Here is a 17,891-nt window from a genome sequence, read left to right as displayed (position 1 = left end):
CAAGCACGACATGAAAGCAACCCAAATCTAGCTTACTCGAGCGAATGTGATTATCACGCACCCCCACAACACACTCAAGCGCGCGCACGAGCTCGTGTGTGTTGTGTGGGGGGTGGACGCTGCGTTGCAGTGCTGTGATCTTTCGCCTTGTGCACACCGAGTGGACAGAGGGCTGAGCAGCTTAAACAGAGCCCGGCACCTGTGATTCCTGCAGCCGTTCTCAGGCTTCCTGCGCGCAAAGAAAGGCGGATTTTACGCACGCATGGAGCATAAACAAATAACAGAAAGCATATATCCCACGAAGAAAACAATATCTAAACCTCCAGAAAATTTGCATAAACTTGAATTCGCTCCAGAAACAAATGTGAAAATAAACTTTTTCCTTCCATGAATTCGGTTTAGCGCTTTTATCTGCAGCTCCTGCGAAAACAAACCGACCCAGACCGCAAACAGATTCGCAGAAAACAACAACTGAAATCACATATTCTGGAGGACATTTGGAAAATAGGCCCAAGGGTTCAACAATAACCGACACACACTGACTGGTCTGCGTGGCACGCCCTGCTCCCGCAAAGCCTGCGAAGCCACGCCTCCTTTTTGAGGCCAATGCACTGAACAAAAGGTCGGGAATTGACTGAGGCCCCGGTGTCCTTATCAATTTAACCTCCATTTATAAACCGATGGGATGGTTTACCCTGGATGCCTCCCCCCCACCACCAGCCTTTCACTACCGGCTCCAGAGGGAAGGAAAGCCCCTCTGAGAGAGACGGCGGCGGGACGGGCAGCGCTAACGCGCTCCTTGACCGCCACCTAGAGGACGGAAGTGGAATAAAAGAGGAAAGTTACTGATTTGAAGGCCTGTGATAGATATTAATAACAGGTTTTGTTAAAAAATAAAATTTGTTTGCATATTTAACATAATGCAACAAATTATAATTAGTTTGCCGGTTTAAAAAAAGACAAATCAAAAGGGGATTTTAAAAATAAAATAAGTCATGGAGACTGCTGACCCAGACATGTCCACCGTCAGTCAGCAGCTCCATGCTAACCATCTAAAGAAAACAAATAAACAAAGACCACAAACCAAGACTACCAAACCCAGAAACTAACATAACAAAACCCAACAATCAAACATTTCTGAGGACAAAAAGGGTAAAAGAGAACGACTTGTGATGACACAAAGTCAAATGTTGCTGCAACTTCGCTGTAGATCAGCGATCCACATGGAAACTTCTGATCCCTGGTTACATTTTTACATCTGATACCCAGAATTCTCCCGATTGAGTGATGAGAGAGAGAAACATCACATCCATGGATTCGGCTCTTTAGAGTTGATCAGCCGAAGGGAAGAGATCAGAGCGCGATGTGACAGCAATGATTTTTACTGTAAAGCCAAACGCTGACGGGAATTTGCTACGGATCCGCCATTAAATGATTGCAGGAGAGAGAGGGAATGACCCAACGTTTCCTGTTTCAACATCCTTAAACGCCTCACAGGGTTTAGTGTTCACACCAGGATCAAAAGAGTCAGAAGTTAAAGTTGGAAATAAAATCCAACACACTGTAAAAGTGAAACATTACACTAATAATTTTTTACATTTCAAATGACTAATTTGATTAAAATTTTGAGTTGATAGTTTATTTAAGTAAAAAAATATTGAAGTACTTAATATTTATAATTATAACAAATTACAGATCTTTGGTCAAATGATTTAATGTTTCACTTTTTACAGAAATTGGTCTGATTGCTGAAAGCATTACAACATTTTAAAGCTGTGATTATTGAAGAACTTCCGTCCAACTTACAAGTTTCATTCATTTAGGTCAATTATGATTGGAGATATAAACCATGTGTCAAAGTCAGGCCCGGGGGCCGGATCCGGCCCTCCAGATCATTTTATTGTATTGTTATTAAGGACCCGATGTTATCTTACACTTATTTCTGTATAATTTTGATAAAATATATTTTTACAGAGTAAAATATTGAAAGTTATTTAAGATTTAAGTTGATTTATTCTGGAATAATATTCCTGCCTTTTTATTATTCATATTTTGGTTAAAGTTATGGTTTAAAGAATTAAAAATTGGCATTCTGCTCGATTTTTAGACTATTTAGGCATTTACAAATATTTTTTAGACTATTTTGGAGTTTAGCAAATATTTCAGCTATATGTTGGCTGTTTGCTAATTTAGGTATTTTTAAGAATGTTTTTTAGGCTGTTTTGGAGTTAGGCTAATATCTATATGCTAGCTGTTTGGCTAGTTTAGGCTTTTTTTTAAGTTTTTTATGCTATTTTGAACTTTAGCTATTTTCAGCTACACGCTAGCTGTTTTGGTTAACCTCTTTTATTTGTTAGGCTATTTTGGCATTTGGCTTATTTAGCTGGGTATCAGCTTCAGCATTTATAGCTATCAATTTCAGCATCTTCAGCGACCGAATTCAGCTTATATCATTCACACTAGTATTAATGCTATATATCTAGTTCTAATTATCCTAAAAAGTTACAAATTTCAAGTTTTAAAAATGTAGTTTTATAGTGCTCAATAAATGTTTACCCTGTTCGCGACCTGAGGTGTTTTTCAGATTTTGGCCCCTTGTGTGATGGAGTTTTACACCCCTGGTTTAGAGGGATCATATTTAAATAGATTGGATCGCCATCTATAGGAGTTTTGTTGTAAAAATATAAACAAAAATACTCATTGTGAAATAAAGAGCACTTTTACTGAATTTATTGCACATTAGGATTGTGAATACGATATGTATCACGAATACGATACATATCTCGATATACTATCCCCAAACACACCAGATACAATATTTCACTATTTTTTTAAAGCATGACTTAGAAAAATATTTGTCTGAATACTAACACACTTATGAAATCAATAGAATAAAATATATTTTATTTTAGGATCAGAGCGTTGAGTTCTGCAACTGTTTTTTATAGTTGCTTTTACCCAAGAAAATGTATGTTTTTCTTTAGGTAAATTAAGAAATATTTGTTCTTTAAGGGATCATTCATACAACTTACCAGAGTTTCAGTTAAAACTGTGCTGTGGGGTGATATTCAGTATTTGGAAACCGATCCGATACTTGTCAATATCGCCGATACCAATATAGATATTTTTCTAAATATGATGGATGTGACGCGAACCATTAAATCTCAATTGTTTTTCATCGCCGGGAATGCTTTTTTTCTTTTTTAAGTTTGTCTTTTTTTTAATTACTTGATAAATATAAAAACAGAATTAAGACAATATTTTAAATTAAGTGGAAAATAATTTATTAAAACAAAACTTCTTGAATTAAATAAAAAGTGAAGAAGTGAATGTAAAACAGTCAACAAACCAAAAGAAACAATATTATAAAATAAATCAAGATGTTTAACGATTAAAAAAAAATGGTAGAAATTTAATTAATGTGTCAATTATTAGCCTTAGAAATAGAATAAAAACAGGTTTTATGGGTGAAGCTGGCTCGGACGATAACAAAAACTGGACACAGATGAGAATAAAAGGAACAAAGTTTATGAAATAAAGGAAATCCTGTGTCTTGAAATTAAGAACAAAATTAAATAATTAGTGTTCTGGTCCATCCTTTTTTGCTGATTCTTAAAAGTTTCGATCCGCCCAGCACTACTGTGTTGTGCACGTCCTTGAGCTCGTGGTCGTTACAGATCAGAGACGATGACTCAACACTTAACTGAAGATGAAACTCGAGAAATCTCGTCGTTGTTTGGGTGTAGAGCTGCTCAAAGGGGCTCGTGTGGCGTGTTACTAACTAGCGTCGGGAGTTTAAAGGGTCACCAAACAGGGAAGGTGGGGGCTGACTCCGCCCACAGCCGAAAATCCAGTCAGAGGGGCGGGGCTGGGGGCGGGGCTGTTATCATTACTGGGGCTGCAGGTCATGACAACATTCACCTGTAAAACCTCAATCAACACACAGACGGTTTTAATATGTTTTTAAGAATTAAACCATATTTATTTTAACTTATTAAAAATTGGCCCCTTTAAAGCCCCAAAAAGTAAAAAAACGTTTATTTAGGGTTTGGTTACACTTTAAGTTGAAAACGAAAGTAACTCCATCTTTGATTATAAATAATTAATTAAATATTGTATTGGTATCATTCTAAATCGATACAAATATCGCCAAATGAAGTATCGCGATATTTCACCAGATCCAATTTTTCTTTATTAAATCACCTGCAACAGCGTGAAATCCCATTATGGTCGTTTTCTGATTCGTCATAAAAGCGTTCCTGTTTTTTAATTACGATTATGCCGTATTTATACAAAAATAAAGTTTTCTAGGACATATTTCAGCAGAAGTTTCTTAGAAATACACCTCTGACTTGTGGGCGCCATTGTTGGTGCTGGGTAAGCCTGCACTCATTTCCCATGATCCTCTTGTTTACCTGTTTTCCTGCTGGTTTACAGCCCCTCACACTCCCAATCTAACATCATCAGAACCAGATACCAGCTCAAACGAATCGGAATGGAGCAGAGCTGACTCAACGATTACAGTTTCTATGTAACAATTACAAGTTTTTTTTAAATAATTTGAATTTAAACTCAGAAATGCAGATTTTATCTCAATTCTCTAGTATATATATGACCTCTTTTTTGAGAAAACTGCCACAAGAACATGTAAAAAGCTTCTATTTGAGTGTTAAAATGTGTAAAAAATAACTTTTCTCCTGTCTTCATCCTTCATGTATTCTGCTGAAAGGTTTTACTTGTCTTAACTTCTGATCTGCAGCTTGATCATCTGGAAAACAGGAAGTTGAATGAAGAATGTCGTTTAAATCCTGCTGCATACACGGACCCGGCCTGTTAATAACCGGCTCGAGGTTCTGGAGGCTCCGGAGGCTCCGGAGGCTCCGGGGGCCCTCCGCCGAAGACGGATGTTTTGTTCGACCACTTATTCTATTTTTAATAGGCTCTTGTACATGAGTCGGCTGTGGAGCATCGCCTACTTCAAAACGGCCTCTGTCCCGAGGTGGCCCCCCTAAACACATGCATTATTAAAGCGTATGCTGGCCTGGTCCTGCACACTCCCCTCACTCTGTCCAGTTCAGCAGCAGCAGCAGCAGCAGCAGCAGCAGCAGCAGGAGTGTTGGGGGCTCAGAGGTTGAGTGAATGTCTGAGAAAGGAGGTCAAAACTGCAAATATTCTTCAAACCTCAAATGCTTTCATCACATACTGTAAAAAAAAGTCAAAACCAAACAGCTTCTCTGCAAACACAGATCCACACAGCATCCACATGAGTGTGCGGAGGGCAAAGGGAGAGGTTGAGAGCGCTGCAAACGGTCAATTGGCTTAACTCAGTGGTGTCTGTTCTTGCGGCGGCGGTGTCAGTGGGCAATGTGCAAATGTGCACTCTTTTGATTTCCCAGATGTAATCCTCTGCAGCGCGTAAAGCCCCGAGGAGCGCAGATGAGTGAGATGCCGCACGCCGTTTGTTCTGGGATTAAGATAGAGCCTCCTCAGTCACTCTGCAAATGTGTCCGTGCAGAATTCAGCCTGTAAATGTGCTGCAGGAAACACAAGCACCAGCAAAGTGTGCACGGTAATTATGTTATGGCGCCCTCTGGTGGTACAGCCAAAAATGAAATGTTTTTCTGGTTTTACCTGAAGAAAATACTCAACTTTTTCTTAATTAGAACTCATCAACATCATCAAATGTATTAGTCTTCTTATAAGATGACAATTTATGTGTCTTTAAACTTTTTTTACTGGAAAAATCCACATATTAGGGTTTCTAAAGGACACAATTGAGTCTTTTCACAGTAAAAATAGCAGAAAATGTGAATAGTGACTTTCTGTGTTTGACTTTAAAACTGCAAAACTGACAGATCAACTCAGTTTAACACAATTTTTCACAAATAATCAAAGGTGACCTCGACAATTTCAACAGAAAAAAGTACAACATTTATTGTATGAATGTCCTGCTGAACTGTATTTTCATTTTCTGGCTTAGATTGTTCACAAATCTAAATACAAATGATGAAAATTCATGTAATAAGAGCAGAAAAGACGCACACTGTTGTTTAACTGGCTTAATTTAGTTGTTGTAATAGTAGGTATTTGTTGTTTTTCGGGATGTTTTAGGGGTAATTGTAAAAATAATAATTATTTTCATAGGAATAATTTTTTTCATGTTTACAAATGATTTTTATCCTTGTTTACCTTTATTATCCTGCAGGATCAGATACGATTATGAGCAACAGCAAACAGGAGCAGCGTCAGAAAATAACACAACAGTTATTAGTTGTTTTTTTTTTTATTGTAAGATACGTTGACATTTTGTGACGTCACATGAAAAGGGTCTATTATTAGAGCATGTTTCATGTTTCATATTAACAGAACAAACTATTATTTCATAGTTGTGATGATGTCTTCTGGGAACTACCTTTTCCTAACCCTGATGGAGCCGAAAAAGCAGGATTCATCTTACACCGGTGTCACCATGGCAACGTGGTGGACCTGGAAGCTCTCACCTCTTCACCTTTTTCCAACTCATCCACATCACAGTTCCTCACCATTAGTGCTGCCAAAAACGATTATTTTAATAGTCGATTAATCACCAATTATTTTTCCAATTAATCGACTAATTAGGTTATGTGTGAACTGGATGTAAAACACAAATCTTAACCATCATTAGCTTTAAATTACCTAAAAACTACATATATAGCATTACCTGTGATAATAATGTGAATGCTGTAATCTGAATTTGGGCGTTGAAGATGCTAGAGCTGAAACTTGAAGATGCTGAAACTGATAGCTAAAAACACTGAAGCTGAAATCCAGCTAAAATATTAGTTGAACGCCAAATATACATGTATAGCGCTTTCTACCCTCCTTCAAGGGCCCAAAGCGCTTCACAGACCCATTCACACATTCACCCATTCACACACACATGGTGGCTCCGCTGCCGAACACTGGCGCCAGGGTTCAGTGTCTTCCCCAAGGACACTTCGATACATGGGCAGACAAGGCAGGAGTCAAACCCGCTCGCTTCCAATCAGGACTCGACCGCCCTACCGCTGCACCACGGCCGCCCCATATTAGCCTATAAACCTGAAAAAGGCCTGTTAGCCAAAACAGCTAGCGTGCAGCTAAAACATTAGCCAAACTCAAAAATAGCTGAAAAAACTGAAAAAATACTAAATTTCCTAAAATAGCTATCATGCAGCTAAAATATTAGCTTAACTCCAAAGTAGCCAAAGGAACTGGAAAAATACAAAATTAGCCTAAATAGCTATCATGTAGCTAAAATATTAGCTAAACTCCAAAATAGCCTAAAAACAAAAACGTAATAAATGCGAAAATATTTCAAAAAGCTAGCATAATACCATTATAACTTTAAACTCTGACTCTATATAATGTAAACTAATAATAAAATCGACTATTAAATTAGTCGTTGACTATTTTAATAGTCGATTAGTCGACTGATTTTGGCAGCCCTATTTACCATTAAATAAATATTAATTTTCAAGCAAATAATTGACTAATTTATTTTTATATACATTCAATGCACAAAAAAGGGCTAAAGAAATTGCCATTTGTTAACCCTTTAACCTCTGAGGCGTCACCTGTAACGCTTTTACGCAAAATCTTTAACATGCTGTAACTTTTCAACCGTTAGCCGATAATTCCAGCAGATTCTGACGGAGAAACGCGGCGTGGTTAACGGTTGAAAAGCTACAGTAAATCAAAGAATATAAGCACTGGAGCTGCGTGTTAAAGGGTTAATCCACAACCTAAAGCCAGATATTTGTTTAAAATGATAGTGGCAGCATGCAGAATATCCTCAGGCTCTCATGCTTCCAGATCCATTCCAAAACTGCATCTGGATCAAGTCAAGTGTGCGACGAATTATAAATAGAGTGTACTAAAAGTTTAAGGTTGATGCCTTAAAATTCTCCCCCTTCCTTCATGTTCCACGTGATGGGGATGAACTCGTAGCACGTTTTAAGACAAAATCCACAAACCTGTAGGCGTTTGATGTGCAGTGGAGGAATTAATCAAGCAGCAAGTGAACATCAACAGAGACTAAATAAAAATTAGAGACTGGAAGGAAGCAGCTGCCATTGCTGCAGGTAAGAGAACCACAAAAAGGTGAATTTAGTCGAGTGTGAGCTATCAAGATGATGGAGGAAAAAGGAGGAATTAAAAAAGAATAACTCTTCAATTTAGTTTAGAATGAAGTAACACACCTGTAAATATGATATATGTGGACGGTATTATTTAATTAAGAAGAATATATATATATATATATATATATATATATATATATATATATAATTTTTTTTAGGGTTATTGAAACATGATAGGAAATTCACTTTACCTCATAAATGTAGAATTTACAATAATAATTTTGTTTTAAATTTTCTAAAAAAAAATGAATCTCAAATCTTATCTGAAAAAAAGAAAGTCTTGCAGTAACCACTAATGTCCACTGGAGGGCAGCAGTGTTCAATCTTTTCACTCCTTTGCTTTTTCAAGGGAAATAGCCAAAAACAAACAGTTTCCTCTCGTTAACGCTGCACTAAATGTTCTATTTATTCATCATTATCATAATCTAAACACATTTAAACACAAAGACGGAAAGTTTGGGTTCTGGTAGTGTAAGTGACTCTGGTTAATGGAAGCACATTTGTTTAATTTGTCCTTCATGTGTGTTTTATTTTCGACATTAGAATGTGCGCATGTGCAGCAAAACCGTCTGGCAGGTTGGACTCGTTTGTGTATTTAGGAGGAAACAGACAAACCGGAAGTGTACACACTCAGGCAGGCGGGCTGTGCCGACACTCACACTGATTGGTCAGTTTCAGGGTTTGATGTGTTTCATGAAATTCGATGGAATTTGAGATTTTTATAGGAAAAACCCAAAGCAGGATTTTGGATGAGTTTTGTCTTTAAACCCAGAAAAAAATCTAAAAGTCCTTAAGTTGTATTTATTGACACTTTGACTTTTTTCGGTTATTTATTTCTTTTTTATTATTATTTAGGGGGAAAAACACAAATTGAGTTAAGATAAAACCACTATAACCCTAAAAATAGTATTGCTACAAAAGGTAATCCACAAATATATCCCAACACCCCAAAGTGTTTAAGTGTGGAGGACAAACATCTAATGAAATTATTTCAATTTTAATTATATAAAAGCTCTTAAACCTGAAACACAACATTGCTGGAATTAATATTATTTTCTATTTAAATCTTATTAAAAGTAATTTTTTAGCTCCCAGAAGAAAAATCACCTAAAAATCTTTCAGTTCCTGAAAGATTTCTCCCAGAAAATACATTTTTAAAACTCCACACAAAAAATAAAACTAAGTATAAATAAAGTGTTAAATAAATGTTGAATAAAACCATTTGAACAATCAATCAAAGAAACCAACACATTAGAAACACTTGTTAAAGAAGAAAAACTATAAAAAAAATACAATTAATAGCCTCATTTGTTATTGGGTTGTCTTCTTAATGTCTATTTTACTTTTGTTTTCACCTGTAAATACTTCACACACATCCACATGTAATAATGTACCTTTTTTTGTTTTTCTTTACTTTATTTTACACATAAAAGAGGCAGAAAAATAATTTTTTTCATGCCGATCTCTTTCATTTCCTCAGCAAAAGATGCTTTGTGTGTTTTTAATGTATTATGTTTATGTTTTTCCTGTTGAAATAAAAAAAGAATAAATAAAAAAAATTGAAAATACTTCAAAAGTAAAGAGAAAATTGTAACAAATGTGTGATGAATTATTATATATAAATGCAGAACTGTGCAGTGAAAATAATACTAGTTCTTGTTTGCAGTGAAACTTCACTCTTAGACATACATTTAATCTCCTCCAGCAGCCGTTACTTCCTTTAAACTGAAGATGATACATTACAGAACAAACAGTAAACATTTCCTATTTCATTACATTTCTTTTATTTATGTTTTTTACATTTATTTAGTGTGATATGCCTTTTAATTTGTGTTAATATTCGATGCACAAACCTGTAAATGCTTCACCTGATTGATGCTCTCAGCAGTGAGATTTAAAGTTAAAGTTGAATTAATCTGCAGCTGTTTGCTGACAGATGTGTGATAACAGCCTCGTGGAAACACTTTATGCTCCTTTTCACTGCGTAAACACGGCGAACACGGCGACATTACAAGACACTGTTTGCACAGGTTGGTCCTCAGCTCTAGTCAAAGGAATGAACTTACACTCTGCAAACAGAACTTGTGTTGGCAGCTCCTCATTGAAAGTGTTACGTCCCCAATAGAAAATTGGCCCGGTGTCTAGGGGATATCTATCAGAGGGGACAATAACATTAAAGAGTGGACACCAACATAAAAGGAACACAGTTTATTAAAATAAACGGAAACCTGTGTCCTGAAATAAAGCAGAGAAATTTGGTGGTTAAGGTTAAAAGAACAAACCAAAATGGAGTTGGGACCTTGGCCAAAAGAAAAAGAAGTCAGGGAGACTGCTGACCCAGTCATGACAACCGTCGGAGTCAGCAGCTCCCTGCTAAGGGCTGCCTAAGAAAACTACCTAATGAACAGAAATGAAACAAAGCCCGCAAATCAGAACCACCAAGGCCCAACCCCAAACTAACACAACAAAACCCAGCAATCTAAGATTGCTGAGGACAAAACAAATGTCAAAAACCAATCACCAAACCAACACCACACAAACCACCACCCAGCCTGCTGCTCTGCTCCCTGCCTGGCTTGGTGTGGCTGCCTCTGGCTTATATGGACACCACCTGCCAATCAAGGCAGATTGGCCACACCTGCCAGGTGAGCCGAAGGGAACTGGATGGAAATGAAGGCTGCAGCAGCAGGATGTAACAGAAAGGTTTGATTGACTGATGACGGATAATTGTTTCTTTTTTTCTATCAGGTTTAACCCCACACTGTGCACCCCCACTCACCCCCCTGGTTTACGGGACACACCTGATCCACACAGGAGACGCTGGGAGGAAGAATCGCTTTGGACCTCCTGTGAAATTAAATCAACACGAGTCGTTTCTGTTCGTGTCTTTAAGAGGCTTTATTGACGTTTTCCCATCATGCATTTCAAACACTGTTACGTCCTGCTCCGCTGCACGTCTTCAACACGCCGTTCTGCTCACCTGGCAGGGAGCTGAGCGTCTCACGTTGAGTTTCCTCAGCAGTCTTACACTGCTGGGTTTTGTTATTTTAGTTTGGTAGTCTTGATTTTTTTGACTTTGTTTATTTGTTTTCTTTAGCTAGTTTTGGTTAGAAGAAGCTGCTGACTCCGACGGTCCAGCAGTCTCCCTGACTTATTTTATTTTCAGCTAAGGTTCTAATTCCCTTTTTGTTTGGACCAGAACACTAATTATTTTTTTGTTCTTCCATTTCAGGACTCGGGATTTCATTTATTTGATAAACTGTTATTTTTACTCTCATTGGTGTCCACTTTTTGTTATTTTGTTTTTATTCCCCTAAACTTGAGCCCGGTTTACCGAAAAGGGAGAAACAAACATGAGAATAAACTGAAGTGAACTCTCCTAACCTCCTTTCTCACTTAAATACGACCCAAACTTAATTTTATTCATCCACTACAATCACAATGACATCCTAATTGTTGATTAAAGTTAAGTTTTTTAGCAGCTTTTGGTTAAAACTGTTAAAAAACTGTATTTTTTTTAAATTATCAAACTAAAAATATTATATTTTCTAGCTTAATATATAATAACTTGTGCTGACAAATAAATGTTATTTTTTTCTAATAATTTGTTTGTTTGGACCTTCAAAATAAAAGCTGCTTGATGTAATTTCAGCAAAAAATAATATTGTTTCCTTCAAAACACATGAAATTAAAGAGCTGCGTTACCGAGTCACCAGGTCATGTTCCTCCCTGTCATCCGACTCGGGCTTTGCACTTGTTCCTGCAGCGTAAATCCCAGCTGTCCCACTCACTTACGAGCTCAGCCGCTGACCGCTAAAGCCGACCCGGACGGGAACTGATAAACCCTCAAACTTAAGAGTTTTTAACCTCAGAAATATTTGACAGTTTTTACTTCCTCCATTTGTCAGTCAAATTTCTGAAACCCGTTTAGTTCATTTTCTCACTGGAGTTTTGGCTTCTGGATCTCTAAATTGCAGCAAAACCGTCTTGAGACCTCAGAGTTGCTGATTAAGCCTTCCCTGTTCTGCTGAGGCGAATCCCTTCCCGCTCTAAAGGCTGCAGCTATAAACGTCTGACCTCTGACCCCCCTGAAGGGGGTTTAAGTGAAAGGAGAATTTCCCCACTGGGGCCAATAATGTGTCACGTTATAATCAGCATCACTGTACCTGACATGTCCAAGAGAGCAAACGGTAAAGAGTCCGGAGAGGGGCAAAGGGAAACGTTTTGAGACAAAAATCAAACTCTTGTGAGCACTTTTTAAATAATTTAGCTATGAATTAATCGTTTTATTGTCCAGAATTAAATTAAATTGACTTAAAACCCTTAATTTATTGTATTTGATATGTTAAATATGTTCCTAATAAGGACAAAGATGAATTTAAAATGTGATAAATCAACTAAATGTTCAAATTCAAACATTGGACACAACAAATTGATATAAAACTGCTGCATTTAAAAGTGGTTATTTTTACTTTTGTTTCATAAATATCTGTAAACTACTTTTTCAATCAAACTTGTTCTCCCAGAAACATCAAAAAGTATTTTATTTCCGCTCTGCCAGCACAAATGTAGGACAGCAGGAACACCTGTAGCTGCGATCCTGCAGCGTTTGGAGGCTCATTAATCAAACTACTTTACATCAAATCAGCGCCAGAAACCACTTTTTTATTTTTTTTTCTTTCTTCTGTACTTTTTCTTCAGTTTAATTGCCTCTCCTTTGGGCGCGCGCGGCGTGCCAGTTCCTCCTTCAACATATCTGGAGAGAAAAAGCTCAAATGGAGGGTTGCTGGGTTGGTTTGGTTTGAGGCCAAATATTTGGTGTTCTGTCTCCTCGCCGTTACGAGCTTGTTTTGAACAAATCCACATGTTCAGAAAATCGTGTTAATTGCGCTGCGTTGGCTTTGGTGAACGACGCGGAGAGGATCCTCCGTTACGCACAAGAACACAGTTTACGCGCAGCTCCAGCAACGAATGAAAAGTGGATAAACAATTTTAAAAAATGCATTTTTGTCAATAATCTATTCACTGAAAAGACAACAATCATTTTAAGAAGCTGCTCTGTTCCGAGCGGCGCTGAAGGTGCCGGACCTGTTCAAACAAAGTGTCCTCTTTCAGCGCCCGTTTCCAGTTCTGTTTTCCTCCCGACAAAACCAAGCAGCCAGTTTTGTTCTCCTCAACCGAGCGCGGAAAGATAAGGTGTCATCACTCCAACATCAAGGCTCCCCCCGCCCGGAACAGTGCGGCTGAAGCGCAGCCTGCGCTAATGGCCACATGCCACAGGTTTCACCCAGCCTCTTGACGTGTGTTGTTTTTACAAAGTGCCGCATAAGTGACGCTTTTCTTCTCTCTTCATTTTAACACGCGCCATAATTACCGAAAAGAGCTTTAACCCAAGGCCATCATCTGTTAGATTAGCGCAAATAAACACAAAAAATGTTGTTTGCGCATATTCGTTTACAGTCTTTAGATTAAAAAAACATGTTTGTGTTTAAAAAAAAAAAATGTTTTCCTCTTAAATATAATTTTAAACAAATTCCAACACAAATTTTATGACAAGTTTGAATATTTTCCGCTTTAAAAAGTTATTTTAAAAAGTAGTTTCAATGACACAATCACACACTGTCTCACACACACACACACAAAAATGTGTACGAAAAAGTAAATTTATCCCCCAAAAAGTCACAAAAAAGTCATAAAAATACAGCAAAAGTGCAAATAAATAAATAAAAAAATCATCCATATGAATTCACATATTTTGGTTCTTTTATTGTAAAGTTATATCAAACTATATGAGTCGCTTTATGGTTTTTATGAGACTTACATGCCGTCTCTTTCCAAAGGAAAAAAATGTACATACGAATAATAATAATATTAATCATAATAATAATAATCAGGAGAAGATAATGTTCTTCACTTCTTCAAGGCTCTCGCGAGACTCTTGAAAATGTCAAAAAAAAGGAAGAAAGAAAAAAAGACCCTCAATGTCATCCCGGAAATCCCAACATCCTTTGCAACAAAATGATAAATGAAAAACAAAAATGAATGGCTCTCTTGAAAAAGAAAAAAATATCCGTGTAAACATAAAGGTGGAGCTACAAGTCTCGCGGCCTTTCTGCTCACTCCTACAGTCACAATAGATAAGAAGCAGTAAGACACTTTATTGTTTTAAACAATATATCATGTTATTACATTCAGAGTTTTCTGTGTTTCTTTTTTGAGGATTTTATGGATTCAAACTGAGATTATTTGTTCATATAGAAGAAAAATCCTTCTGTCAGGAGGATGTGGCGGATATTTGTTTTGGAAAACAGTTTTAAAGGTTGAATATGAGACTAAATGATTTGTTACGGTGGCTGTTCTTGTCGTGTTCCAGTCTCTGCCGCGCAGCTTTACGCACGCACGCCACCTCGTAAATTACTCCCGTTTAAAAAAGAAAAAAAAATGCTTTTTTGTCCTTGTTTTAGTCATTTATATGATATTTTAAGAGCCGAGGTCCACTAGATTTGAAGACATAGGGTTCAGTATGGTTTCGTGGTGCAAAGAGTGGTGGTGGTGCACCGAGTCTGCGCCGCCGGGCACCGGGATGGCGCTGGGTCCCGGCGGAGGCGCGAGGCCGTGTAAGGACGGTAAACCGGCGGTGGAGCCCAGGAGCAGAGCGGGGCTCTGGGACGTGTGATCCGGAGTCCCGGAGGGGGTTTTCTCGTCATCCGAGCTCCCCAAAAGAGTTTTATTTCCATTCATAGAAGAAGTCAGAGGGTTGTGACTGTTGCTGTTGGAGTTTTCGTTGTTTTCTCTGTGGACACAAAAGCACGGAGTGTGAGCCTTAAAGAAACCTAACAAGATTTTTGTTCAAATAATAATAAATATAATTCATGCCTGTCACTCATTTTTACAAGTTCATTCAAGCAACAATTGTGATGATTTATTAATGGAGAGATGCGCGCAATTAGGAAATAATTAGAAGCTTCATTGTGCAGAACAATGACGCGCGGGACAATAAATCTTCTCCTCCAAAGTGTCTGCATCCAGAAACAAATGATTTGAATAATCGTTACACAAACGCGCGCGCATTTGGGGCTGCATGTGGCACGTTTTTTCTCTAAACGGGACGACATGATTTAGGTGAAGCTTTCAGCCCAAATTAGTGGCCAGAGGGTGAAAGAAGACACCAGCTGAACGAGCACCTGACTGCGTAACCTTCCAAACGACTGAAGGAGCTTTTGGGAGGCCGGGAGACGCACGTCAGCTGCGCCGCTCTTGGAAGTGTCTGTTTGGAGATTTTTATTTTAGAACTATTCAGCATAATGTTGAAACTAAAACTTCTTTAGCGGTTTATTGAACTGAAAGTGGAGCAAAAGCACTCTTTGGTTTCGTGTTTTCATCTGTCAACAAGTCTGTGATTTCCTGCTTTTTGTTTTTTTAAGTTTTAAACAGTAAATAAAGAGTGAGTGTGCAATATCTGTGCGTAATTTGGTGCGTAAAATGTTGAAAATTAACACAAATGTGTATATTTTTTAAACAAATTGATATAAAAGTGAGCATCCTACCTTTCCTTCGCCTCGGCGGCTCGATCCCGCTGCCGTCGGTTTTTGAACCAGTTGCTGACCTGCGTGGTCGTGAGTCCCGTGGCCTCGGCCAGCTCTCGTTTCTCCCGCGGGGACGGATAGGGGTTGTGGGTGTACCACTCCCGCAGGACGCTCCTGCTCTTCTCCTTGAAGCAGTAGCTGGTCTCCTCTCCGTCCCAGATGGAGCGGGGCAGGGGGAACTTTCTCCGGACGCGGTACTTCCCGACGGCGCCCAGCGGGCGGCCCCTCAGCTTCTCCGCCTCGATGTAGTGCGCTTTCAGCCACAGCTGCTGCAGCTTCGGGTGGTTGTGCGGGGAGAACTGGTGGCTCTCCAGGATCTTGTACAGCTCTCGGAAGTTGCCCCGGTGGAAGGCGACCACGGCTTTCGCCTTGAGGACGCTCTCGTTTTTGTGGAGGTGCTCGCACGCCGGGAGGGACCAGAGGAAGCGTCCCAGCCGCTCGATGTTGCCCCCTTGTTGGAGGACTTCGCAGACACACGCCACTTGCTCCTGCGTAAAACCAAAGGTCGGAAGCATTGACATGGCGACAACGTAAACCAAGACAGATTAGATCGTGCCTCACTCCCACGTCTGTCCTCTTAAGTCAAGGCACATGAAGTCCATAAGAGTGGGAAAAAGTCCCCAAAAGAGCAGGCTGACCCCTTTGGAAATATCCAACTGCGCGCAACGGAAGGCGCTCAAGCCTCTGCAGCCATGCAAAACCCCAGGCGACAATTCCTCATAAAGTTGCTGCGAAAGAGAGAAAGTTGCTTCTCCTTCAGCGTCCTCCTATATGGCGTTTCAACATAAACTACTCCCGCAGACCAGGCTTGCTGGCTCGTTTTAATAATATTATTCTAAGCTGGCAAGACAAGCGATCATATGAACTCTGATTGGTCGGTTATCTGACCCGTGGATGGCGAGGATAAGACAATAGCCTTAGTCAAATTATTTGCCATGGTTACGCTGTCACTCAAGGCAACCCGATACGCGTCGAGGTGGCTCCCTGACAAAGTCGACCCGATTGTTCTCTTCACGCGCAGCCCGCCTACCAATAGAAATACTTCCCAGATTCTTCCCCTAAAACAGTTTCCCCCCCTTCTCTCCTGACTGACACCTCCGGCAGCCAAAGAGCGCAGAGCTGTGCGCGGCGCAGAGTGGCTGATCCCGCAGCTGGAGGAAGGATGGCGCCAGAGCGCGTCGAGCCCGCGGTGCGTCTTGAGGTTTTCTGGCAACTCTTACAAGTCGAGCAGGATTTCTGCAGCGTCTGGAGAAGTGAAAGAACTGGAGGCGTTGAAGAAAATAAAGTTATAAAGACATATACATTAAATTATTTATTTTAAAAATCCAGGTGTGGATGAAGTTTAACTAAATAAACCAAAAACGCGCGGACAATTGCGCAAAATAAATAAAAACACAAGATGTTGGAAAATATAGGTTGGATTTTAGTGCTCACACTCACATAAAAATATGTTCTATTTATTACTTTTTTTGTTTTATTTAAAAAGTTTTTATTTAAATCTGATTTGAGTGAAAATGTGCGTGAAGGAGTGCGCATCAGAGAGAATGAAGGTGCGGGAGCGCAGGAGGAGAAAGCTTGTTTGCTCAGAGCAGAGAGGAGAAGAGAAGCGGGACGGAGGAGCGGAGGAACCAGCGCACCGGTGAGACCAATTCATCACTTTTTATTCTCTGATAGAAGAGGAAAACAAACACCAGATGAGTCAAAAATAATCCCATTTACAATCTATAACCTCAAAGGGATTATTTTAATGTAAAAAATACAAATTATAACATTTTTGAACAAAAAAATATATAATTAGATTAGAGAAAACAAATAAAATGTTTAGAAAAATATTTAAAATTAGTTAGAAATGGTGGGAGATTTTTTGATTGGCTGCATTTAGAAATGTTGGACGTTTTTTTTTATTTTATTAAAAGTTATTTATGTTGTCTGTCAGTGCAGTTACACACTCGAAAGAAATAAAAACGTTATGCAACATAATAAAAAGGCGAAATTAAACAAAACAAAATAGAAAAACTTTTTAAAAGAATAAATATTTAAATTTATTGCTGTAAAAATCGTTTTTTCTTTAGTTTTATCGCGTGGAAGAAGCTCTATTTTCAGGTGAGAAATGACAATCTGCCTGGATTCATCCTTTAAGTCCCAA

At 38.7% G+C, this 17,891-nt stretch overlaps 1 protein-coding gene across 1 annotated transcript; it reads right to left on the bottom strand.

The window, feature by feature from the left end:
• Positions 1-12,820: 12,820 nt before the first annotated feature.
• On the bottom strand, positions 12,821-17,017 carry six2a (SIX homeobox 2a). The gene is made up of 2 exons (XM_024296544.2): positions 15,707-17,017; positions 12,821-14,952 (listed from the first exon to the last, which is right to left on the bottom strand). Exons 1-2 carry the CDS (start codon positions 16,264-16,266, stop codon positions 14,640-14,642), a joined length of 873 nt encoding a protein of 290 aa, XP_024152312.1. The 5' UTR covers positions 16,267-17,017; the 3' UTR covers positions 12,821-14,639.
• Positions 17,018-17,891: the final 874 nt, after the last annotated feature.

The sequence above is a fragment of the Oryzias melastigma genome, linkage group LG15 (genome assembly GCF_002922805.2).
Source record: "Oryzias melastigma strain HK-1 linkage group LG15, ASM292280v2, whole genome shotgun sequence".
Taxonomy (NCBI): Eukaryota; Metazoa; Chordata; class Actinopteri; order Beloniformes; family Adrianichthyidae; genus Oryzias; species Oryzias melastigma.
This window is presented reverse-complemented; position numbering and strand designations above follow the sequence as displayed.